Source organism: Sparus aurata, chromosome 2 (assembly GCF_900880675.1).
Source record: "Sparus aurata chromosome 2, fSpaAur1.1, whole genome shotgun sequence".
NCBI classification, from domain to species: domain Eukaryota; kingdom Metazoa; phylum Chordata; class Actinopteri; order Spariformes; family Sparidae; genus Sparus; species Sparus aurata.
This window is the reverse complement of record NC_044188.1, coordinates 5,824,597-5,850,348: the sequence shown is the minus strand read 5'-3', so window position 1 is coordinate 5,850,348 and position 25,752 is coordinate 5,824,597. Positions and strand designations below refer to the sequence as shown.

Sequence of the window (25,752 nt, the reverse complement as noted above, 5' to 3'; positions counted from 1 at the left end):
AACCGTAGTACATGGTTAGGATTTTTAGTCTCTGTGGTCAACAGTGCGTTTTCCCTCCTGGCACCGAACTATTACCAAATTCATTTTTCTCATAGACGTAACCTTGGCTTTCCACATTCATAACAGTCCCTGAAAGCACCCAGGAAACACAGATACATTAGGGCTCTCAATTACGAGAACACATGGGTCCCTAGGGCTGAATTCCCCATTCAGTCTTCCCCCCGTGCACTAACATGCCATCTAACAGCTGAGCTACGATGCTGCGCTTCTCTACACTCACTTAACATCTCGCCTGAAGACAAGATACGGCCGGTTCCCATTCAGGTAATGGAATAATGTAATTTAAAGAAGAGAGGAAAACAACACAAAAAAAAAAGGGTGTTATCTAAAGGATCTCTCAGGAACAGAGCAGTGATAGTCTGCAGGTTATACTTTCTGGTTGATTAATATGATCCCGCTGTAATAAACAACTCCCAATATTTGCGCAATATGTCCTTGTTTACTTACTTCCCCAGAGCGAAGCACTCCAGCCTGACAGTGACTCCTTTGGCAGCCAGAACAGATGTGGGGAAATGCACTTCAATTTTGGGCTCATATTCACCCATGACACCTGGAAAAGGTTAAGAAAGAGGAATTGCAGACATTAGAACCGAGCAGACTGGAACAGCTACTTACTCCCCATTTCCCATCATCCTCGTCTTTTCCTGCAGTGTGTTACACAGACACTGGGGATGGCGATTTAAAGGAAACAGGGATGCTCACTTCTTATGGGGCAGTACCTGAGTATTTACTGTGAGTAAGTACTTAATAAAAACAAAAGAACAAAAAAATGAAGCAGGATGTATAAATTTCCAGAGGATTCCTGATGTATAGGCCTCTCACAATACACATGGTATATTAAATCATGCAGTGTGCAGGTGTGGGACTGCACATTATGCACACCATCTGGAACATCTTTCAACTTTACACACAGTTAATTAATTAGGGGTTGGCGATACTGATTTAGATAAAAAACAGGAGCAACCCGAATAATTAGATTTTTGATCTCCTCAACAACTACAAAACACAAGAAAAAAGCATGGAAAAGATCAGAATAAAGTTTAAACTAGGGATGCAAAGATTCATTGGCTGGACAGTTTTATCAGCTGATATTCACATTGTTGACTGCCATCGGCGAATAAGATAACATCGACCAATGGCAGCGGCCGATGTTTATCTGTTGCGTTACATCAATTGTGCATTTGCACTATTGAACTATTGGCTTGTGACGTCGCTGCCCTTCAGTTGGTAAGGCTATCTCAGTCCTGAAAAAATTGTTATCACTGAGCAGCAGCCCAGCGCGAGGACAAAGTGTTGGCAGGGAACGTTTCAGCAAACCTACGATACATTCACACTTGTACAGGTAACGGGCCACACACTATACGGACATGTGTACAAAATGTGTCAGATCACATTTACATGACATGTTTATGACCTGACTGAGCAACAGAGTGATGGAAGGGATGGCCGCGGATATTTTAATATATCTCTATAATTCATATGTAGTCAAAGTCAACTTGATTATGCAGTCCTGCGAGCCAGACTCTGCATTGGTATGCGGTTTGGCACGTTGCCATCCGTGCACAGCCACAAAGTCTGCTGACCAGGAAACGGTAGAAAAGATGATTTACCAACAAAAGACAACAGGGAAAAGTGGCATTGCTGTCCTGAAGAATTAGCAATCCACTCTACAATACCAGAAACACACTGCGAAGGACACGAGTGATAACGTGTTATCGGTCTTGTTGAGCGCCGCGATGACTAACACCTCCATTCTCAGCCGCAGCCAGAGGACATGGTTTCTTTGTTTATTCATCTGTATGTAAGGGCGGCCATTTATATCCATTTGCCAGAACGGTATGTCAGATGGCATTGAGCGCATTTGGAGTTGCAAAGGAAAACACCTTCATCTGGGATCTAATTACTATTATCTGCCTTATTAAATGGGAGTTTGCGACATGAATATTGCATGAGCATGTTAGCCTTTAGATGAATGTTAAACGCACACTGGATCATGGCATGTGAGCACCGCTGACGGCAACGCCGCTAACTCCTGCCACCTTTCTCTGACTCCTCAACAAATACGGACACGTATCATATATGTATCAGACCATATGCGCTGCTGCTCCGTGTGCACTGCAACGCACACGATCAGTAAGACAAATGACCGTCATGACATTTGAGAAACCATAATTACACCTCCTACGCGTACCTGACACTTATTATGTGATAAAATGAATGCCGCAAAGAAGGAGTGGGGTTATTGAATTGTGTCCCTCTATGAATGGAAAAGGAGTTTTATGATATTTGTTCCAAAGAACTTTTCAATTTCAATCTCATTCCCAACATTTATGGCTCCAAAGCAGCCCTTCACATATAATGAATTTGCAATATTTCATTCCCTTATGCCATAGTATATTCAATAACGTATTCAGTCTCTGTGCCTCGACTTGATAGAATTGTAAGAAATAATGTCCAGGCGTGGTGTGCTAAAACATTACAGGCCCTCATTTGGAGTTTAGGGTTTATGCTTTATGTCCCAGTTTCATTTATTAATCACATAAAAATTACATTTTTCTGTTGTGCTTTGTTCTTCTGCGAAACCAATTTCAAAGTTTGATGCCTGCCCTGAAATTTACGGTGACTCCCAGCTTATAGCGTTGAAAAAGTACTTGTTTTATCGCCTCTCTGATCCAGTGACTGATCGGCGTTTTCAGGTGCCTCTCAGAAGCACAAATGCGCGAGAACTTTTGAAACTTCGGTCAGAAAATAGAAAAGACATACAATTTCAAAAATAAATGGAAGGTTTTTATAATTCAACATATCAATACTACTTTAAATGTATATGATTACCTCTTTTATTTGTGAAATATGCATCGCCTTGCAATAGTAAAACTGTTATAATATATTAACATTCCCTTTTGCTTTTTCCTTCTCCTTACACTTGACAGCTGCACTGGTTTCATGCATTGATCCCCCATCTATACTGCATTAACAATGCAGCCATGTTTTATACAAGGAAAATGATCAACATCCTGACATATACCAGACCATTTCTGATAATCTGACTTTACATATTGCTTTGTGATGATTAGACTTCTAAAATGAACATTTCTTCTCGGGGTTAAGGCAGTGATTTTACGGACAGACAGTGAAAATGTCACATTTACAAGTGTTGTATGTTCTCAATTATGCTTAAAGAACAGTTAAATCAGTAAGTCGGTGTTCTCTTGATAGCAGAATGGGTACATTCAGTGTAAAGGACAGCTATGTTTTGCGTACGCCTCTGTGATGGTTATAAAAAAAAACCCATCATGCTGACATACACTATAGCTTTGGGCCTAAGGTCCCAATAACGATTTACAATGCAGTACAGCAAACATTCCCAAATGGAGATGACACGTGTCAGCAAACATTATCTTTCACAGATATAACTGTCAGTGCAGAGAGAGAAAATGTCTTATGACAATAATAACACCACCATCACTGCAGTCCAACTGGAAGCTTCACCACTTATCTACAAGTACAAACAAACACCGGGTCCTATCTGTCTGACGGCATACATCCCAGCTATAAATACAGTTACTGAAGAGATCGTCGGAGATGGATAATTTATAGTTTATTGCTGCAAACATATCTTTTAGATCACATTCCATTAATGTTTTATATTTCTTTACATATCAAATGATCCGTCATCCACTTAGACAGGCGCACCACCGGTGACTCCCGCTGGGCCTGAACATCTAGGATTTTTTTGAATTCTTTTTTTTTTTCATGTAACCTATTTTTCTAAACTACAGCGGGGTGCCTCAGTTGGATCATAGATGTAATGGCAACATCTGTTGGTTCAAACGTGAGCACACTATGAGAAAAACCGAACAGCGGGTCTTTGCGCTATCTAACCTTTGCTCGCTAGCCAACACAGATATCTGCCTTCTGTGATATTCAGGGATGATGTGAGGCAGAAAAGGTAAAAAGCCAAAATCTCTTCTCAGTCCAGCCTTGAGTCAATGAAGCGAGCGAGTCTTTGGTTAAAGCCGTTACAACAAGAACGGCTGAGCATCGATAATGACTTCAAGCTGAAGCAAACACTGAGTCACTGGACGTAATCCTGAATGGATGTTCGAAAAGGGACCGAACAGCTGAGAGCCACCGGCTGAGCCCGTTGATGCCAGTTCAACAATAACTACAACAACAACGAAAGAAACTGGTACGAAAGAAGATAATTGTGAGGTTATGGTTTGGCTCTCTATATAAACATTTGATGCTTATCTAGCAAACAACCCTGACTTTGAGAATTATGGCAGTTTTTACATGTTTATATTAAACATTAGCCTCACAAAAAGTCAAAAAGTTTCAATGATTTGCCATTTAGAAGATGACTTACGTAAAGGTGAACCACATATCACTTTAAATAAAACCAGGATGTATGATGTAAAACCTCTCAACTGCTTGTGTTTCTCTAATCCTAACCGTGTTGTTATAGCTGACAAACAATAGCAAAAGATGACGGCAAATACAACAAAACTACATACCAGACGGCTTATGTTCTATTTTGGACAATCAGCTCAACAGCAAAAATCAAATTCTTGTTAATAATTCATTTTGATTAACAAACACTTCATGCCTTTTGATCCAGAGGCGTTTTAAAGTTACTGCTATCCACAACATAATAGTGTGCACTTGCTTCTATTTCCACCAAACAGATAAATCACAGTGAGTGTGGTTCTGATGAACTGTACGTCCTGTTTAAAATCAGTGCATTAGCTTTGCTCAAGGTGGATTGCGAACTGACGATCAATGGCTTCCAGCAGGGTATAATGGAGCCCAGATGCTTGTTTTGATTAAGAGACTCATGGTTGGAGCTGACAGTGGTGAGCCGCGCACGGATCCAGCTTGAGCTGTCTGCTGTGTAATAATCACTCTCTTTTACTCAGGCACAGATTGCAGTATCTGATTGGTTGGATTCCAGTGACTGAGGGGTGTACACAGCAGGGGGGGGGACGGGACACATTTGGATGTCTGCTGTGAGGGGTGCCAATGCAATTTTTCGGCATTTTAGACTGAAATTCGCAATATAGGAGGCTGCTGAACACCGAGAGAATTGCAGCGCGAGAGATGCCAAGACATTCTTTGGCATAACGGACCTACAGCTGTAGAGATTTGAATTGGCCATGTTCTGTTGCGTTGCAGGTGAGAGTGCTGTCCTGCAGCCCACATGTCACCACCTATCACAGCACGGATGCTGCATTCGCCTTTCATCACTCACGCTGCTGAAAAAAATAACATTAGCAGAAATAAATCACTGATGGCGGAGTGACCACACGCCCCTCTTACTCTACTCTGCATGCTGGTTAATAAGACACACAAACCAATTCAGTGCGGTTATGTGTTAAGTATTATGCACGTCTCTGAGGGCCACTTCATACGAGATTATGCAAATAGAGCGCAGGGATCTCGCTACATTAGACGGAATGTAATTCTTAAGAGGTGAAAATCGTGTTGCAACATTCGGAGCGAACCTGGACCAGAGGCACAGAGGCCCTTTCACGGCTTCACCGGGGATGTACTCTCGGCGGCTCTTTGAAAAACCTTGACAATGACAGGCACCCGTGTGTGAAGTGATGGACGTTTCCCTGTGTAGTCAGATGTAAAAAGGCCTGTAGGTGAAACCCACACCTGAAACCAACAAACAGCTCCACAGCAGGGCTCCTGAGAGGCTAGTATAAAAGAGCAGAATCCCATCCACAGCAAGGGCCATTGATTCAGTTAATTTTATGCTGGAAAATGATTTCCCTGATGGCCAGTTTCACTAAAGCACATTGTGAGTGAAGAAGGCTCCCCGCGCTAATGTTAAAGCATTGCTCACTATCTATTTACGCTGCGTATGGAATTCATAATGCTCTCCACTAACATGAGTGCTCAGTGGAATGTAGAAGCCCACCCAACTTTTTATTAACCTATCTGATCCCAAAATATTTTCTCCGGACACATTATAATATAATAAAAAAAATCACACCAGCAGAATATAAAACATGCTTTTTAGATTTGCATCTGCGCTAAACAAGTTCAGAGGGATGAGGCGCCGTAGTACATCCAAAACAAATAACAGAAATACAAATCAGAAACATTTCTATACTTTCAAATAAAATGAGAGACGTCCCTGCAAGACTCTGCGCGGTTTATCCAATAAAATCCATCACGCTTGTCTGCTGAGGGGAATTCATACAAGTCAGGTGCTACAAAATCCGAGAGGCTCACCGTCTGTTTTCAGCGTCAGAGGCGTCGGCGGGCTCAGAACCCGCGCGTTCGTCGCCGTGTTCTTCACCAGGCAGATGTAGCTTCCTACGTCAGAGGGCTGCACCTTCGAGATGTACAGGTTTCCCGTCTCCTGGGAGATGAAGCGCCGACTGTCCTCCGCAACAAAGGAGGGGAACTCGTTGAACACCCAGCTGTAGATGATCTCTGAGGAAGTAACGGAGAACATACGGATGAGGAAAAAAAATGCAGCACGCAGTTTTGTGTCAATGTCTGCATTCCTGGCATTATAAAAACATATCTGTATCTGGGAAAAAAACTCAGCGAGCCTAGTTTTTATCAAAGACACACAAAAACTGCAACTTTATTAAGCTTTTTTTTGCCATGATAATAATAGCCTTATTGGTCAATCTTTGTGGAATATAAGATAGGAAGTTCTATTTTTTTGTTCACTGAGTTTGTGGCAAAGTATGGCATGTAATTACTGAACACACTGAAGGTTTCTCTGGTCTCACTGCATCGTTGACGTGTGCCTGCACAAAGAAATGATAGTGCCCCTGAAATGGATCCTCCCCAAACCTGCTGTACGAACAGCATCGCATCTGATTTACATGCACTCTCTCGTAAACACGTACAGAAGGACTTTGTCATCGTCTGCATCATCCTCTTTCTTACATCTAGTTGTGTTTCCTTAACTGGCTACAGCAGCCTCCTGTTACATTAGCGTCCTGGCTATCGTTCGCCTCTCCAGCCCGCCTGGGAGCAGCTTCATCAGCTGACTGAAAAAATTGGTCATTATGTTATTATTTCCGTCTAAAGCCCCTTCCAGCTCCATCTGATTCTCTTTTCTTTATTTATCAGCACACCGATTTATGTGCAGGCCCTGGCATTGCGAGGATTCTCCCTCCCACATGATCTCGTAGTTCAGTCAAATTCTCTGTTCTGTTGACATTGCTTACACAAAAATAAAAAAAAAAAGACTTGTACCATTTTCATGAGACGAGGATTTCATGATGAAACATGCTACACTACTAAAGCATTTTGTTGTTTGGAATAAGTAACTGCCTACTGCTTCTGTAGGATGAACTGCCATGGTCCCACCTAGCAGCTGAGCCCCACGCTTCCCCCATATTCCGCCCATACGAGCGGCTCTATTCACCTTAAAAGAAAGTGCATTCAACATGATATATCATGTTGAGTATTGCAAAGCTCTGAAGTGAAGTTAGGGTTTGTCCCATGTTACCAGTAGAGTGCTATGTATTCTGTTTCTAACCAGGTTCCAGTCAACGTCAAACAACAAACACACAGGAAATGATTAACCAGCAGTAATTGAACACACCGTCGATATCGCCACCACCTTTATTCACAGCTTAATATCAATGACTCAATGATAATTAAAGAAATATAAATTAGATAACGGAGCGCAAATAATCTGCTTGCTCATCAGAATAAAATGAGTGTGATTCTATATAAAGTGTAGATGAATAATACCGAGGCCCCTAAAGATGAAAAATAACAATGGAACTGGGCCTTAATGAGCCTGTTGTGTACACCGAGGTTGTTTTAATTAATTGGTGATACCATCAGAAAGGTAAAACTGGCGTATGATAACTGGGAATCCAATGTGGACCGATTCCAGAGAGCTCTGTTGTGTGTGTGTGTGTGTGTGTGTGCACAGAAAAAGGATTTCTCTGACTGAATGGCTAATAATCTCTGAAAGATTATGAAGCTATTTGCATCTAGGTTGAATCTTTTATATTTTATTCATGAATAACAGTGTGTGATAAAAGTGCAGACTTGGCAGCACAGATGTGCTCACGTCTTTAGTATTCTTCACAATGCATGCTGATATACAAGAGAAAAATGTTCAAAAAGAAAGATTACACAATTGCTTAGAACAAATTATGTGGGTTTGCAGGGGAAAAAAAAAAAAAGACAAAAAGTAAAAGAAGAGCCAGAAGTAGATTGCAAAGAGAACCTGAATAGGAAAAAAAAGGGGAATAATGTGGATGTATGGATGGAATATGAGTCTGATAAACATAAAAACTGACTTTGAGGACATGCTGTTTGCTGTGTGTCTATTGTGCAGAGTTCTACAGATCCACATCCATCATTATATCGAAAAAAGAGATGACTATCAGACTCAGGGACAAATAATTCTATTCAGTGCTACCTTAGAATACTTCACAACTCTTTGATTCTGCATCCATAATCTGTCTGTTCTTGTGAAAAAAAAAAGAGACGGCTTTATTTTTCTTTTGACTATCAATGTCATCTTGGTAACTGATGAATAACTGCCGTTACAAAAGGAGCTCGAATCTGACAGATCCGAACTCACGGATGAGTCACCGAAACAAAACGTCGGCGGAAAAGTTTCCGCCACCCATGGGTACATCGCTGCTCACATCACGTTCAACTGTGAGCAACTGTACTCTGAAAGCTAAAGCAAACATGACACTAATAAACAAAAAAAACACCTGAGTTTAAATACTTTTTATTCAAATGTCATCACACCTTAGCTTCATAAAGGGAAAACACTATCTACCAAAGGCACATAAAAGCGGAGCCCAGGCGCTCAAAGCCATGAAATGGAAAATAATAAACTTTTCACGTCTCAGCGATTCCAAATTATTTTCAGTCATGAGACCTATCTCATTTAAGTTGCACTTTAATGTCTTTGGATCCGACCGCAGCCACTTTAACCCAAACATTGTTCGACACTCCCCCCTACACACTCTGAATTCAAACGGTGACACGCTCCGACTCACCCAGGCATTCATCACAGCAGCAAATTTCATGGCTGTGGCATTTCAAAAAAAGAAAAAAAAAAAAAAAAAAGATTGTTTTAGATGTTGGAGATCATTTTTCATTTTATGTCAACAATGTTGAAGAAATAAATTACAATCATACCTGTTGTGTATTTGGGCATAAGATGTAAACACGAAAAAAAAGCACAAAAATCCTGCCGGCCTGACGTTTACCAATATATAAGAAGTCAATACTCTCGAAAAATCTATATGAGACAAAGCCGTCTTAAGCAAAGATCTTTCTCACTGTCGTAGGATTAATATAAGACGACAGTTTGTGTAGATAAATAACGCTGTGAACGCTAAGAGGGAATAGCGTTTTTTGGTTTTGACAACACGAACAAAGGTTGCCTTCTCAATTAACTCTGGACTGCACTGTGGTCACACTTTGTTAAAAGGGAACAGGAGAGCTTCCAAAACCTTTGATAGCAATTTGGTTTTTAAGCGTCACTTTGTAGAGCTGATCGTGTATGTCTTCTCTTATTCGTTCCCCCTCTTTGGTTCATAAATGCTGATTTGACAACCTCTGTCACATTTCATTCAGCCTCCTCATTCAGAGAACAAACAACAAGAATGCAAAAAAGTATTGCAGCTACTCGCTGCAGTGTTACGCCACACTAGACTAGTATTGAGGTTATTTAACGGTTTCTGACGTAAAGTCTCATTGTTCTACACTGCAATCTCTAACGCCTGAGCGATTTAATAACATATTTATGTAACATATTCTGTATCGATCGGGCTGATCAATCTAATACAAGCAGTGTAACATGCGGGTCTTACAATATGTCATCATGATTCGATCATGATCGAATCCTGGGTCATTTTTACAGCTTATGGCAGCGAGACTGTAACAAACCCTATATGACAGAAAATCATTACCTCCATTATGCTGAGCTCACTCCATAACATCATCCCCAGTGTTTGATTCCATTCTTTTATATCAATCACACTTTTAACCGTTCAAGTGGAAACAGTGTACAGGGGGTCTGACCTGTAAATGCAGAACCCAACAGCTGTGCCGGGATCGCTGGAAAACCACCAGGATGAGAATCACCTACACCGCTCACTTTCGTCTGTCAATCATTAGGCATTGTTCATCATTAATTGTCCCTCTTTAAATCAGCTGTGCTGTCACCGACTGTCTGGCCGCCATCGCATCATTGGAAATGGCAGCCAGAAATGGAAGCGGGTGTTGAAGAGCACTTGGCAAACATTCCCATGGGTGCAGTGCAGCGGTACGACCGAGCTGATGCAAACAGAAAGCCTGGATGATTCATGGCTCACATAAGAGCTTACATTAGGGGGGGACAACTGCAGAGAGGAATATTCAAGATATGCCATTAAAGAGCGGCGCCCATGCTCTTTCTATGTGAAATAATTGGCCGCGTAACATTTTCTTTTTCATTTCTAATGATCCAGCAAATTTGATCTCTGAGAATCCGTGCTCGGGCTCTGCTGTCGCCGTAACTTATCACATTATTTGAACAGCATGGATGGATGGACGGGAGAGCGGACGGGGAGAAAAAAAAAACTAACCATCTAAACACAATTCAATAAATAAATAAATAATGGGAACAATCCTTCACCTTGGCACGGTAATAACTGCTTGTTGTCATAGGGATCGTGATGAATAGTGATGAGTTTATTGACAGTCCTAAAAGCAGCGAGGAGAACAGAGCGTTCCTTACATCTGCGGCTGAAGGTCGAAACTCTCACCTGGCGAATGAGGAGGAGGGGCACACATGAGCACCACGCCCTGGCCTTCACGCACAGAGACGCCACCTCTGGTCTTTCCGCTGAACGTGCGGAGATCTGGAAGAGAGTAGACAACGACAATCTCTCAGCAGAGCCGTCAAAAATACCACAGTTTTGTTTATTTCACACTTAGGGACAATTTTCAACTTCTCCGTATGATTCAGGAATTTAAAAAAAAGAACAACACGCATCAGCACACTTGTGTTTTGTGTTGTCCGTTGTTTGATTTCAAATGGCTCTCTTTTGGTTTTGGTCATGTGTTCAATACATTTCCTGCAGTGTGATCAACCTTCACCATCATCGTGGTTGAATCAGTACCGTCACACAGACGCTTTGTTGACGTGATGCATTCCGTCGTCCGAAGGCTAACTGCAGGACTTACATTTTTATCATAGAAAAGTTAAATACACTTCCAGCAGTTCATTTGTAGAACTGGTGTCTTGAGAGGAGAATTATTGCCGACTGAAGGTTAGATATTTTCTCAGTTAACATCTGCAGAGCTGTCAAGCTGTTTGGTAGAATCAATTGTATTGCGCTGGAATTAAATAAATTACTACATTAAATCATTCCTGATATGATATCACTTTCTCTAAATAAACCTTGACATTTTTGTTGAATATACTAACGTGGCAGGTTTTTTTCCCCCCCCCTGGCTGTTTTTTCCAGTGGCAGTAAAACAAAGCGGGTTTCATCTGAAAACCCAGAACTGCAGCCTTCTAGAACCAAAAGACTGCCGGCTTAATTTCTGGCTGAAGCAAAGCCAAAGTGTGGAAATCAAGCGACAGGCTGCTGACCCAGGGCGGGTCTCTGTGTCTCCACCACTTTCATTTCATCACTTTGAGGGGCACTGTTTACCATTACCCCGGAACTGTTGGATAATTATGCCCCCGAGGTACTTTGCGGAACCTGCATTTCGTCTAAATTTCTGGCACGTTTAATAATGATCATAGTTCACGGTCCTCATCTCAAGATGCAGCACAAAGTCAATTTCCTGTCAAAATGCATTTCCTTATTTTTCCAAACACCGCCGTGGTCTCCTTTTTTCACCTCATTAAAGCACTGAGTCGTAGTTTATTTTGGTCACGGAACTATTTCAAAGCGTTTTATACCAAAAGATAAAAGTACACAAAAAAAAATTACAAAACAAAAGATTGAGTCTAAATATTTCATGTGTGATGCTGCACCTTTTTTTTTTTTCTCAGTAGAATCACCCAGGAGAGTAATTCAGCCTGGGGTTTCGAAAGCATCCAATCCACAACACAAATCAATCTCCTACGCCGACCGCTCCCTGCGCTGCACACGACGCAGAGCCAACACTGAACAGACAGTTCAGTGCAACTTGGAACACACAAAGGTAAAATGTCTGAAATGCAAATTACTTTAGAAAACTTCTCCAGCTTCCAATGCTATCTGAAATCAACTATGATTGACTGAAACTTTTCCCTGGAATTGATTTCCACACAGATTGGACCGTCAATTTAATGTTATTTTTGCTCTATTCAAACTGGGGGCTGCTGGTTTGTCCATATTGTGATGTGTTTTTTACATCGATCCCTGACTTTTTATTTTGTGATTGTACTTATCTTGGACTGCTAATGCAACTGAAACTCAATCAAATCATCTCGCACCATTTTCTGTGTTACTAGTGTTGATTTATTTACCCCAACAACGAGAGCCACCAGAGCACGGATCGAGAGCCGCTGATTGTCACCATGTTCACTATCGATTCACCAGCAGCTGTCACCGCTCTGACATCACTGTCAGTGTAGCTGCAGTTGTCTTCTGTTTCCTTTTGAATCCATCACTTATTTTCAGGAAACCAGACCAATTTTTCTACTGAATAAGGTGTTAGAAATACTTTAATCCAGATTCAAATAATGTTTGTTTTCTGTGATTAAAAGAGCATCTGTCAGCTCCAGTGGATCTTTGTCTTACCATTTAATAAAACTGCTCAATGAAACTAGTCAAGTGTAAATGACATCATCATTTTAAATAAAACATAGAAAATAAGGTGGAATCTAAACGCGCATAATATATATACCATGTGTCGCATGTCGTTCATTGGCGTGGACAGATGTATTTTCAGCTGGAGGAAAAAATGTAAATGAAAAATGGAAATTTTTAAACTATTTTCCAACACCTTACTTAGCTGAAAAAGATTTTTTTTGATCAGTTAAATTTTTTTGAGAAATAGAGTGTTTGACAATTATTTAACAATTATGCCAGAAGTCTCCTCTTTCTTCTGCCATTTTGAACTTATACACAGAGGCGAAAAAGAGAAAAAGATAATAATCAAATGGAATTATGGTTAAGGCCTTGGGGGTCCAACATCTGGTGATTGGGACAAGATAAAAACTAAAATGGTTAAAAATCACTTCCAAATATCTGTCCACTGACAACATGCGTGAGAGGGTTAATGAGAAAATTGACGATAGGTTTGCTTTATAGACTAAGTAAGGGTAAGCACTGAAACAAATGTGTGAGTAAACAGGTAAATTACAACAATACAAAAACAATAGTAAGTGCTGATCCAAAACACAACTGTTGTATGTATCAGAAAACCAGCGCTGACTATGTGTTCCAGTAGACGTCCCTTTCCCTTCACTGATTCAAACGAGGTTACATATCGCGAAAACTCATTTCTTCTCATACTTCTTCATCCTCTAAGTGAATGCCATTTCCTTCTCTGTGTGCATTTCCATGATAATACTCTATAGAAGCAACTGCTGCACATATAGGATGCTAACAATTCCACCGACAGCACAGTATATCCAGTTTGGGGCGTACCCATTACACTTGTTGACAACAGGCAGTAATGGGGGAGGTCTTTCCTGGGAAACATCTCCAGGCACATGAGAAATTATACATTTTATATTTCAGGCCACAGCAACACGGCTCGTTGGGAATAAATAAGTCATGTTTAGCGGAAATAGCGGAGAAGAAAAAAAGCCACCTACATAAACATACAGCTCTATATGATTGCCATGCGAGCAGCGCATTACGGAAGCAACGCAGCGACATCCACCAAACATGCAAATGTAAAACAAACAGACAAAGACTAAGCTGGTGTTTCAAAAACTAAGACACGAATGTGAGATGCATTCGTACGTTACGGAACCGGGAGATGAGGTTCTAATGAAACTTCAAACGACCTATCATTTCCCTTTGCACAACCACAGTTGTGTAAGCGAATCAATATTAATGACTTTTTAATAATGTAAAAACGGCGCGGCCATTAAAGAATCTTCAGAAATTACGAGTCAACATATGTCCATATAAATGTTTAAAAGTCCAGAAATGCGGTGATGGAAGTTGCAGCACGCGCAGGAGCAGGTGCTCAATGCAAATCAGTTATTGCGAGATCAGTGGGAATTCAATCAATGGGCATTAACGACTGATCATTTCACATCTGTAGAACATTTTAGAGCGGGGCGTGCGCGTGGGTCTTCCAGTGCTCGAGTCAAAGCATCCCATTAATTTCATTACTACTGTACTGCTCAGAGTGGCTCGATACCTGAGCCCCAGCCAGACTCACGTCTGCAGAGAGAGGGAGGAACTCTTTGGGGAGAAAGATCAGAGGCCTCCTTTCTGCCTGCTGCCTTCAAAGTCACGGCTGAAAAACAGCCCAAGTGTGAGTTCAGCAGCTCGGAATTTCAAAACAAAGAGAGAGTGGAAAAAAGCATCCTACTGAAACATCGCAGGAGCACGGTATACGACCGGTGGATAGAATATGGCAAGCTCTGACTGAACCTTTCCTCGTGCACTGGTCCGTTCTACCTCTTCCCCGACTCCCCGCGTGACACAGGGCTGTGTTCTGTCCACCAGCTTGACTTAACAACCCTCTGGACCAGAGGGGATAGCAGAGTGGAACAGGCAATTTCAACCTTTGGCGGACGATTTAGGTCCGTTTAGCTCCGTTTGAACTAACACCGATTAGTTTGTAATTAGGGGAGTGATGTCCACCTTTTAAAACCAAAGTAACAAGGAGCCTGCCGACTGTACATGATGTCTCAATGTACACAAGATAATTAAGTTTAATCTATCCCAAGTGTTAAAAGCAGGTGATTGTTTCTTGAAATCACTCAGCATATTTGGAAAAACAGAATTGCGCCAGTATATCAGAACTAGTTGGAGTAGTCAACAACTGTGTCGGTGCATGAAACTGTGCAGTGGCAACATGAAAAGAGAGGGAAGAAGTTGAGCTCCACGCTGAGTGATAAATGCCCACCATTTGTTATGCTGAAAGAGAGAGGGAAGGCTCTGCATCCCAATGTGTGCTGCAGGGCACCTCTCTTTGTTTCTGTGGCCAGCCTTTTGAAGGGGTCGCATTTTAAAAGAAATGTAGGCCGGGAACGAGACATTACACATTGATGCTGCTGAATATTTGAACTGCAAAAAAAAAAAAAAAAAAAACATGAAGACAAAGTCACACCAATGTGTCACTTTATATGCAAAACAGCCTCTGATGAAATGAAAAGAAAAGAAAAAAAAACTCATTTGGTGATGGGATGAAATGACGGGACACATTTTTCTGAACACGGCTCGGTGAAGTTCTGGAGGCTGCGACATCTGTCGAACTCTAATGTCAAGTTAAAGAGCAACTAAACCCCTCAGTTTTGGATGACGTGCTCTAAGCTGGAAATTCAAAAAATGCCTTGATGATGGGCGGGGCTCCAGGAGTACTCTCCGATTCCCCCCTCCCCCCTCCCCCCTAACCGTCACCACACTCACACGCGCAGAAAAAAAAAAATCATAAACACAAACATCGACATTTATGCTAGCTAGCTATCTGATCATGAGTGACTCTGACAGTAGCGCGGACACTTTCACCACAGAGAGGTCCTTTAAGGTGGAGGACTTGTCGCTTCCAGAGTCACTCTGATACGGCTGATACGGCTCTGGACCACAGTAACTACTAAAATACAAAAAACTAAACAAGCTAACTAATCTAAAATTGCGAAATAAGTACTAAACACTATAAACTAACACACGTAATAACTAAAATCTCCCAAAAACAATCTATGCTATGCTAACTACCTACTCAATAATCACTATGCCTCTCTATTCGCAATTCTCTCAATCCAACCTACTCGCCACAGATTCCCGATCGGCAAGTGCTAGTTTTTATAGGAGGGGGCGGAGCTAACCGTGGTGGACCGTGACGAAAGCTGCCTCCAAAACGTCATCTGCCTCCATCTCAGCCAATAGGAAAATTCGATTGTAATAACCGGGTTTCAACCCATAGAGGGCAGTCACACTTACATTTTTACTACAAAATACGCCAAATTGAAATACTTCGACTAAAATGTCAAGAGTTGGACCAGAATCACTCAGCAACACTACTTCATACCCAAATACATTGGTTTTCAGCAGAAAAAAGTGGTTTGGGGGTTTAGTTGCTCTTTAAGCTCTTTAAAATAAATTCATATTACCTATTGTCTGAACAGTAACACTTTAATAATGAAGATGCACATTTAAACCCGAACTTGAACTTAACTTGAACTTGTACTGACTGTATGAGGACCTGTGGACAAAAGTGTTAGGAGCACCACTGTCTCCTGACGTAAAGATCTTGAACTGGCTAACGAAAAGGAAGAGGAAACATTTTCTTCAATCACAATTTCTCTTTTTATACATAGCTGTTTCAAAACGCAGGACAGTGAGGTTATATATCTGCTTGTATGTAAGCGGTATAAGTGGTTATATGCACTGTAGCTTCTTTCCTCAGACCTCTCTAATAATTTTAGTTGTACGACTTATCCGATCCCGACAAGCTGGAATCCAACCCAGTCATTAGTTTTACGCTCAGACTGTTTCATAACCAGTTAAAAGTTCATTGTAGTATGTTTAAGTAACACTGAACTAATGCATTATGCATTATTATTGAATGCATTAATTAAGTGCGGGATTTAACCTAAATCCCTGCTCGCCATTAACAAATTATGAAGTCACTATCGTTGAATATGATTCGTTCCGACTTAATACTTTAATTTCAACTCACAGTTACTTAACACACAACTGATATGCAACCAAATTAGCTGGATTCCGAGGACATTTAACTGTTTTTTTCTTCAGACATGTATTTTCTCAGCTTTTCACAGAAACATGGCGAAAAGCATATCGATGAATGCATAGACTGTGAATTAACTTTGCTCAATTGATGATCTAGGTGTGAATAAGTCAAAGTAACGTGACCATTTGTTTATGGAGAGCAGAATTCATGACGTGTCCTGCATTGATTCATCATGAGAGATTACCTCGTCTACCATTGCTTGTTTTTTGTATCTTTATTATAAAGTTTTTTCCATCCAAACTACATCCACACGGAGAACAAACAATGCTTTCAGTGTTTCTTTAAATATATGATGATTCTATGTGTATACTATGTTTACGGACATTTCTTCGGGTCGAACCACAACAACAGCTGGTGCGATGTGGGATTTGCTGCTGACTCAGTCGTAGAAGTAAGATAGTCACACATGTTTATTCAACGAGTGATACTTTCAGGGCTGTGGCTCCAGAAAAAAACCCCCCCAGGCCACAGAGAATATGCTTCTGTGCTGCGCTGCAAGAAATGCTGTGATTTGGCAAAAAGACTTGAATAATAATGGAAGAATTTGACTCGATTATAAGCTCTTTTTTTTTTTTCTTCTTCTTTCATACTTAGAAAACCTGGCGCAGTCTGTCTGTGCAGCATCTTTCCACATTACAGCCTGTCACGCCCCTTCAGCAACAGGATACCGACTGATCTGTCTGCTATCGGAACCAGAAAATCCAATTTTGCGTAAAGGTGCTTAGGTGAGGCTGATGTGTGATAAACAAGCGGCCGTCATCTCAGCCGACACACCTGCCAATCAACCGAACTTCTCCCCAGACGTGTCCGCTGAGTAAGCCTTAATATGCTTGATGACTTCATTCATATTTAACATTCATGCCAAGACACATCTTAGAACAACTGCAATTAGCCAAATATAAACTACATGTTTTTTTTTAAATGAGCCAATCATGTTGTTACTGTCCAAACCCCAAACTATAAGTTAGACAGCCTCAACACGACTGGCTGTGCTGCTCTCTGCTGCTGTCAGCCGTCATTTCAGTGTGAAATGGTTCCTCCTCCACATTCACCTCCAGTCTATCTCGTCCGATGCCCAGGTTGAGTTCATCAGAGTTCCACCTCATCACATCCAGATCTCCAACCATTCGTCTTCATCCCATCACCTCCACCAGTGTCCAGGCTGCACCGGGGAGGTTTCCTACACTACTCACAACTTCACCTCCGCTCTTAAAATTAAACGGATGTCCCGATGGGCACTCAGACTCGTATTTCTCATCGGATTTTGTACATGGCAACAAAAGAAATGTATTTGTTTAATCAAAATGACTGAAATGACAACAATGCAATATGTTACCACACTCGTTGTAAATTCTCGAATACTCAAAGTGTGATATGAATATGTGAACTGTGCAGAAACAACACAGACACGCTCTCAAGCGGTCAACATTGCGATAACAATGATGTAGAATTAAAGCTACAATCATATCGGGGCGGGATGATACTTGTTTTCTTATGTTGGTTGCTTCTCGGCCGACGGTTGTTGAAATGGGATATTAAACCTTTCAATATGAAGTCATTCTTTAGAAGCATGAGGTCTGAGCTTTAGTGCTTTAAATCTTGTAAAATCAGTAAAATATTCAGCGGGACAAATCAGGGCAATTATTTGCACTGTATGAAACATCTCTGGCACCATTAGCTTTGTTATAAATCGGACAGAATGAACGACGATTGTAGCCATCAGAGTTAAACAGATAAGAAAGTGAGAGGCTCCTACAGAAACTCAAGCTTCAATAAGTGAAATGTATATACGAGAAAGACAGTATATTGCAAAGCACCACACTGATTCCATCAAAAACTACAATCTTACATACTGGTAATGTTAATCTAGTGGATAATATAGGGTCAAGCAAATGCACAGTATCTATGGAAAACTAAAAATAGCTGCTTATGTCTCAGCTTGAAGCTTAGACCAATACATAAGTGCCTACATGTTACATTGCTCATCTCAGGCGAGTTCAAGTTTTCAGAAGAAAAAAAAAGATCAAACACATTTTTTTTCTTAAACAGATTTAAGACTCGAGCGGAGAGAGGACGAGGAGGAGGAGGAGGGGGGGGGGAGGAGGGGAGGAGGGGAGGATCTGGACAGTCGGGAGGACAGATGAGGGTTGAGGTGCAGCTTCTGTCCCTCAGAAACTAGCGGCATTTTTCTTTTTTTTCTCAAGCGTGTCTGTGCTTTACCATCTGGGCAGTTCTGCCTGCCAATGCAGTCTGGCTTATATTTAATTTAGGACAGGTCTTCTTCTGACTCCTGTTCACTTTTTGTGCTCGCACTTAAATATACTGAACAAACAAAAGAAGAGACTAAAAAAAAAAAAAAAACTTGGCCTGTTGGCCTGCAGAAAATAGTGCTTTTATGAAACAGAACTCCATTCCTTTTTTGTTCCCCTCTCTCATAACAACACGTGAGACCGTGTATTTTACTTTCTAGTAACAAGTCGGTGAGTGAGGCCGGTAATATCCCTGCAGACGTGCCAAAAAGGGTATTATGGTCATTGCTCCCGAGGAAACTGCAGAGAAAACCAACAATGCATTTTCCTCTGAGTATAGTGCTCCTGGCCTCTCTGCTCGTGCTGCCTCAGCCTGTGATGATGTTCTGGAGTAAGTCCAGGGGATTACAGGGGGGAGAAATGCGCTTTTTGCTCTCATTTACCATTGAGACATGGCATTTGAGGGCGCATACCCTGTTAGCAGAGCAACTCAACAGTATCAGATGGAGCCGGTGGGAACCGAACTCAGCAACACAAACCTCGGTGAAGACAGCGCCTTGTTTATTTACCCCTGGAACCAAACAGGTCTATTTTGACTCAGAGAGCTTGAAGCTAATTATTTGGTTCATAGGAGTCGTGCTCGTCACCCCCCCAAGGTTGGAACACACACAGAGATTCCTTCTGCTGTACAGTGTTAAGAGTATATCATATTTACTATTGTGCATGTGGAACGGTAAAGATGTTTAAATGGATGAATAAAAAGTCTACTCACATGCAAACTGCAGAAGAGCATCGCGACTCAGGACGGTCCCAAAGCTGTTTTCTGCTTTACACTGGTACCTCCCATAGTCAGTGATCTCACTCGCATTCGTAATAATGAAGTTTCCATCAATGAAGCCGTAGCGATAATCTGCCTCCGCATCCACTTCGGTCCGATTGACGTACCAACTGATAAATTATGAGAAGAATAGCAGGTTTTTTTCAGGTATTTGATGAAAGGCGAGCTAATGAGCTGTGAAATTAGGACTGCAATTAGGACGGAGACAAATATATGTCACACCTGTACGTGGGCGGTGGATTCCCCCGTGCTTCACAGTGCATCACCACCTTCTTTTCATCAGAATCCAGCGGAAAAATAACATCGTCTGGCTCCTGGATGAAAACGGGCCCAAACTCTTCACTTTCTGCAAGGGAGGATAAAAAAAAAAAAAAAAAAAAAAAAAAAAGGAGACAAAGACAAGAATGATTGCAATTATCACAACATGAGGGCTCATCTGCTTTAAGGTCCAATTACTTTCTCTTATTACTCTCAGTCTGGGTGGTGCAAGTCTATATTTCCGAGCATGAGATTATAGGAAACAAGAGATATTGAAGATGTATAGCTCCGTAGTAACAATAGCGAGCGTGGTGTCCTGCAGCACACAGCTGATTGTTTGAAAGGTGAGAACACAATCGTAATATACGGTTGTTAGATGAGTGAACGCATTAGTAATACACTGTTAGTACATTTGTTCCAACGCTCCATTTGTCTTCTCTTCTCACCAATCTATTTCTGACCTTTTAGTGTAGAGTAATTTTCACCACCCCGCTGCTGAAAATAGGACGTATTTTTATCGTCAGGGCAGAAATTAAACAAGACAATCTTTCCTTTTCTTCTGTCAGTCCTCTAACACTGTTAAATATCATGATATTCTAATTGTCTATGTCAGGCTTCTGCTCTTTTAAAACAAGCTTTACAGGAGGGATTACTGTAAAAAAAAAACATCATGGTAAAAATGTTAGCCACGAAACAGGGATCCATCTATAGCTCACTGCAGGTAGCTCTTATCTATGGGCATTAATAGGCTACAATTCAGTAGCAGTACACAAATTAACATAATAAAACAAACTATTGTATCCACATGACACCAACAGCTTGTTTCAAATGTACACTGTATATCACAGCTGAGAGGATTTTAATTCTAAGAATCATTAATCTTTTAGTTTATAACCGCACCAGAAAATTGCCACCCGCTCTGTACGCCACATCACGGTTAGCTCGTGTCACAGCATAGTGCAAGTTTAAAGTACAGTTTGACATTTTGAGTGTAATTAAGGCACATGCTGCAATTTACCACCGAGTGCTCCATATTTAGTGTACAAAGGAACAATGTTCATGCTGTTCTTATGGCTGGAAGGGTGCGGTGCATCATCAGGGGTCAGTAATAGGCATGGCTCTATATGTAATGTGTAATGTTTTGAAGAAGATTTATAATGTCACTCCCCAGACGAGCGGAGAGAGAGTGGCCTGTAATAAATCACTGTCAGCATCAATCAGTTTATTACATCAATATATATTAAAACATCCCTGTGAGAGGTGTAAATATATCACTGAAAGATGTCTGACCATACCACCAGAACAGGAAACACACAGACGTGGTTAAACTACCAAGCAGGTCCAACGTGATTTAAGTTTCCTCACTCATACTCTCAGTCATGCCAGCTTGCCAATAGGGGTGGTTAATTGGCCCAATTTCCCGATTCGATTCGATTCTGATTATTGAAGTCTCAATTCGATTACAAATTGATTTTCGATTATTAACGATTATCGATTCGATTTTCAATTATTAACGATTATTGATCTTCCATTTAACATCAGTCAGCTGCTGAATTATTTTACTTATCTTTTGAGTAACACCTCACAGCACCTTCAATATTGTATAGTGTAACTGTAATATCAAAATTATTGTTTTTTAATTTGTTTTAAATGTAGTGTTTCACTGTTAAAAGAAAGCTGCCAAGCTCAGCAGCCGGACTCATGTTAGAAGCATTGTTGGTGACGAGAACCAGGGCGTGTTTCTCTATTCCCCACTCGTCTGCCATTGCTTTGAGAAACTCACACATATTTGCGCTTGTGTGGCTATCATCCATAGCTTTTGTCTGAAGTACGTAGGACATTAGCTTCCATTAACTGCTGATATAATGAGCTGTAACGGTCACATATGAGACTGTAGCTCTGGATGTCTAGGCATCGCAGGTTATTGCTACCCTGTGAGCAGAGTTGAGGGACACTTGCACGGAAAGGTTTGTCTCCTTGTAAAGATTTGGAATCGATTTAAGTGTGAAAAAGCTCCGGGATGGAATAACATATCTTGGCTACAGACTGTGGACCATGTCGCGGAAGCCAGTAAGAGGAGGACTCCAGTTTGTATTACTATTTAAAAAAAAAAAAAAATCTTTTTTTTTTTTTTTTTTTTTTTAAATCGATTTTAGGAAATGTAATAATTGAATCATAATCGTCAATATTATAATCGCGATTAATCAATAATCGATTTTTTTCACCACCCCTACTTTGCCAACGTATGCAAAACACATGTTCCATGACGGTAAAGTGCATTGGTGATAGTAAACTATTGCATGTTAGTGTTGACGTGTGTTTCGGGGGTGTGTTTTTAGTTCTGAGTTCAGTACGGTGATGCCGTTTGGGTAGAAACTGTTGATGAATCTCGTGGTGCGTGTTTTGATGGACCTATAGCTTTTACCGGAGGGCAACAGTTCAAACAGTCGATGGTGATTATATAAGCCAATAACCTGGATTTAATAAGTAGTATTGTACTGCAATTTTTGCACGCAAGGCGCCATTCCAATAAAGTTGAATTGAATTGACAGTGTTGCCGATAGCGGGTTCTAGCCAAAACTCATTTGCGAAACCTGTCCCCTGATTAATTTCTTCTATTTAAAAAAGGTCACTACCTATCATCATTAACATTACATTAGTTAAGTTAAGCACATTCTAAAGAGCGACATTATCATACGAGTGGGATGGTCATGCAAATTAAATACATATATTATGTACCGTATATGAAATACTTGTTCCGGGAAGCTTGGATTACAAATGTTTGTGTGAAGTCACATTTGTGAAATACTATTTAATGCCAACAAGCATGATTACGTTTAGGAAAGACTGTTTCTTGATCAAGTTGCTCCTGTTGGTGATTTGAAGTGGCTCGCATGTAAGATTTGAACTCCTCGGCACAAGTGCGCCCACATATCAATACACCTGCTGCTGTCGTGTCTTCTGCGTGACGTCCCTGTTGTGCTTCTCTTCTGTTCCTTCTCTTTGATCGAGCCCCTTGTTAACACAGGGATGCACTTACCGTAGAGGGTTTTCTACGTATACCGCATCAGACTTTACAATTTAAAGCTGAATCGTGTGTTCTTCAGAAGATCTGCGTCTCTATGAGATTAATTCAGCAGAGATGTAAACTCAGTAAACATGTCGTGATGCGCTCCTTGTGTTTTCCATGTGAAGCCACAACACAGCAGCTTAAGTCCTCAGAGTATATTGATATTCATGCCGTGTGTTTAAACAGACATCATCTTATGGAGCATTTTTCATTAGGCTGGCATCGCATTTCTTCTGGAACATACAGCGCATACTGTAACAATGCAACGCCGCCAGTCTTTAAATACCTCTCACTATTTAAGACTGATCTGATGACAATAAAAGAATCATTGCTTTTTTTTCTCAGGCTATGTATAATCTCACCGACCCTTTGTCAGCAATTTACTATTCTGCAGGGAAATAAAGAGCTTTTGAAATAATAACCTAATCAGTGGAGGAAAATGAATCAATATTAAGTCGCAAACCTTGCTGTGCATATAAATCGAGGCAATTCAGTGCTTGCAGTGTTGCTAATCCTAAAAATGGCTCTAGATCTCTATATTTTCTTCACACATCTCTCCGTCTATCTATCCTTTCATCCATCCAGCAGCACTGGTCTGCTCCACCTGCCCCTCGTTAAGCTTGTGGAGCGGACCGTGATGTACGATCAAATTATTTCCCGTTCAAATGAAACAATGAGGGTTCTGGTTCTGAGAGCGACTGAAAATCCTGGGCCGGGTGATGTCTGTGGGTACTACAGGCAGTAGAGTATAAGAATATTGACACAGCAATATATTGTATTGCTTCCTCTCGCAATATCATTATCGATACACTGGCGGTTTAACAGTCACTACATCCTCCTGTGTAAAGTTAATTTAAACGCATTGAAACGATTTCAGTGAGGCATAATTGTATCCGTCAGCCAAACACATTCTGCCTGCTGGCAGTTTGTCTTTTTTGCCAGTTTATGGCTCCTTTACACTGGAGTGGTAGCACACAAGGACACATTGCAGTCAGTGTGCGTGATACAATGGCACCTCGCTGAAAGTCCATGTACATTTTATACAGTTTCTTCATCTCACTGTCAAATTGGGTGAAAACGATGCCGCAATGCAGTGAGTAAATACAGAGATACAGATATTGTGATGTATTGTTAGATAGTCTTGCAACGTATTGATTTTTGCTATATGATGTTATTATTGTTATTTTGGACAACGTATTTTATATTCTTGAGGCACTTTCATTAAATATAATGACTTCCAGTTCATGCTCAAATTTCTAATCAATTTCTTTCGCCTGAAATCAGATGATAGATGTAAAAAAGGATACTATTCCCTCAATGTTGGCTCTGATGTGGCTGTCACAAACGCCCTCAGCCGGCACTTTAACCTGAAAGTTAATGTTTCATTTTAAATCCAGTGTGACTGTGCACAAAGTCAAAAGCAGCAAAAAAGAATGTCGCTGTCCTTCCTGACTGCTCTGTAGTTCTGGTTTATAGTCCTGTATCATCTAAATCAATTAATAACATATAGTGTGCTGCAGAGAGCCATACGAGAGCGCTGCTTTCTGCTTCAGGTGACAGCTGGAACCAACCGTGGATTAGCTTCATGTCAATATGGTTAATAAAGGGACAACTGTAGTACAAGCATCTTATTTCTGCAGGTAATTAACTGCGGTAAAAGCATGACAATGCAATCGGAGGCGTCCAGACATGTTAATAAATTGAGTTGAAAAAGTTAATTATTAATTTTTTTTTAGGACACCTAGTTTTTTTTTTTTATTATTACCGGAGCTGTGACCTCATAATAACATTTTTGTGACCATTTAAAAACATTAAAGGTTTGGAGGCAAACACCAGGTTTCAGTGCTCGAGGACATATGGTCTGTGTGGTTTAAACACACATACACACAAACACACACACACGTGCTTAGAAGTTGTTTAAATCACTCAACTTCAGGTGCCATGGCCATCTGTCAGTCACAGAGCCAAAAAAGCAATATCCCCTTTAAGCCGCGAAAGGTGCATTACTTTTTGGCATCCATTTCATCCACAGAACATCAATCCGGTCCAGTGGTATAATGCTCTTGTCACCACTGACAATAGAGAGAGGCATTACTCTCACCTTGGTTATAGAGATGTAAGTCATTTTATGGCTACATAGTGATAATGCTGTCAGAAAGTTAGGAGGACAGAAAGATAAGACGGACAAGCACAAAAGAAGACACGGAAAAATAAACTGAAACAGAAAAAAAAAAAGAAAATAAAATGAGAAAGCGCTTGTTATTCCCGTTTCCTGCCGGCTTTACATATGATTAACTCATTACTCCCAATGTGCGCTGTCCTTCTGCCAATTCAGCAGCTACTTCAGATTTCCATTAATTAAGCACTCCAGATGCAATAAGCACGATGTGATTAATCATATATTA

General features: G+C 40.8%; 1 protein-coding gene across 3 annotated transcripts in view; it reads right to left on the bottom strand.

Annotated features, from left to right (window-relative positions):
- Positions 1–25,752, bottom strand: part of cntn5 (contactin 5) — a 121,547-nt gene that overhangs the window by 35,263 nt on the left and 60,532 nt on the right. For all 3 annotated transcript variants that reach the window (XM_030404720.1, XM_030404729.1, XM_030404737.1), the window contains exons 5-9: positions 20,242–20,365; positions 19,954–20,129; positions 10,821–10,916; positions 6,301–6,504; positions 508–610 (exon numbers count right to left, since the gene is read on the bottom strand). In XM_030404720.1, coding sequence (XP_030260580.1) covers positions 508–610; positions 6,301–6,504; positions 10,821–10,916; positions 19,954–20,129; positions 20,242–20,365 — 703 coding nt within the window. The remainder of the gene's footprint in view (positions 1–507; positions 611–6,300; positions 6,505–10,820; positions 10,917–19,953; positions 20,130–20,241; positions 20,366–25,752) is intronic.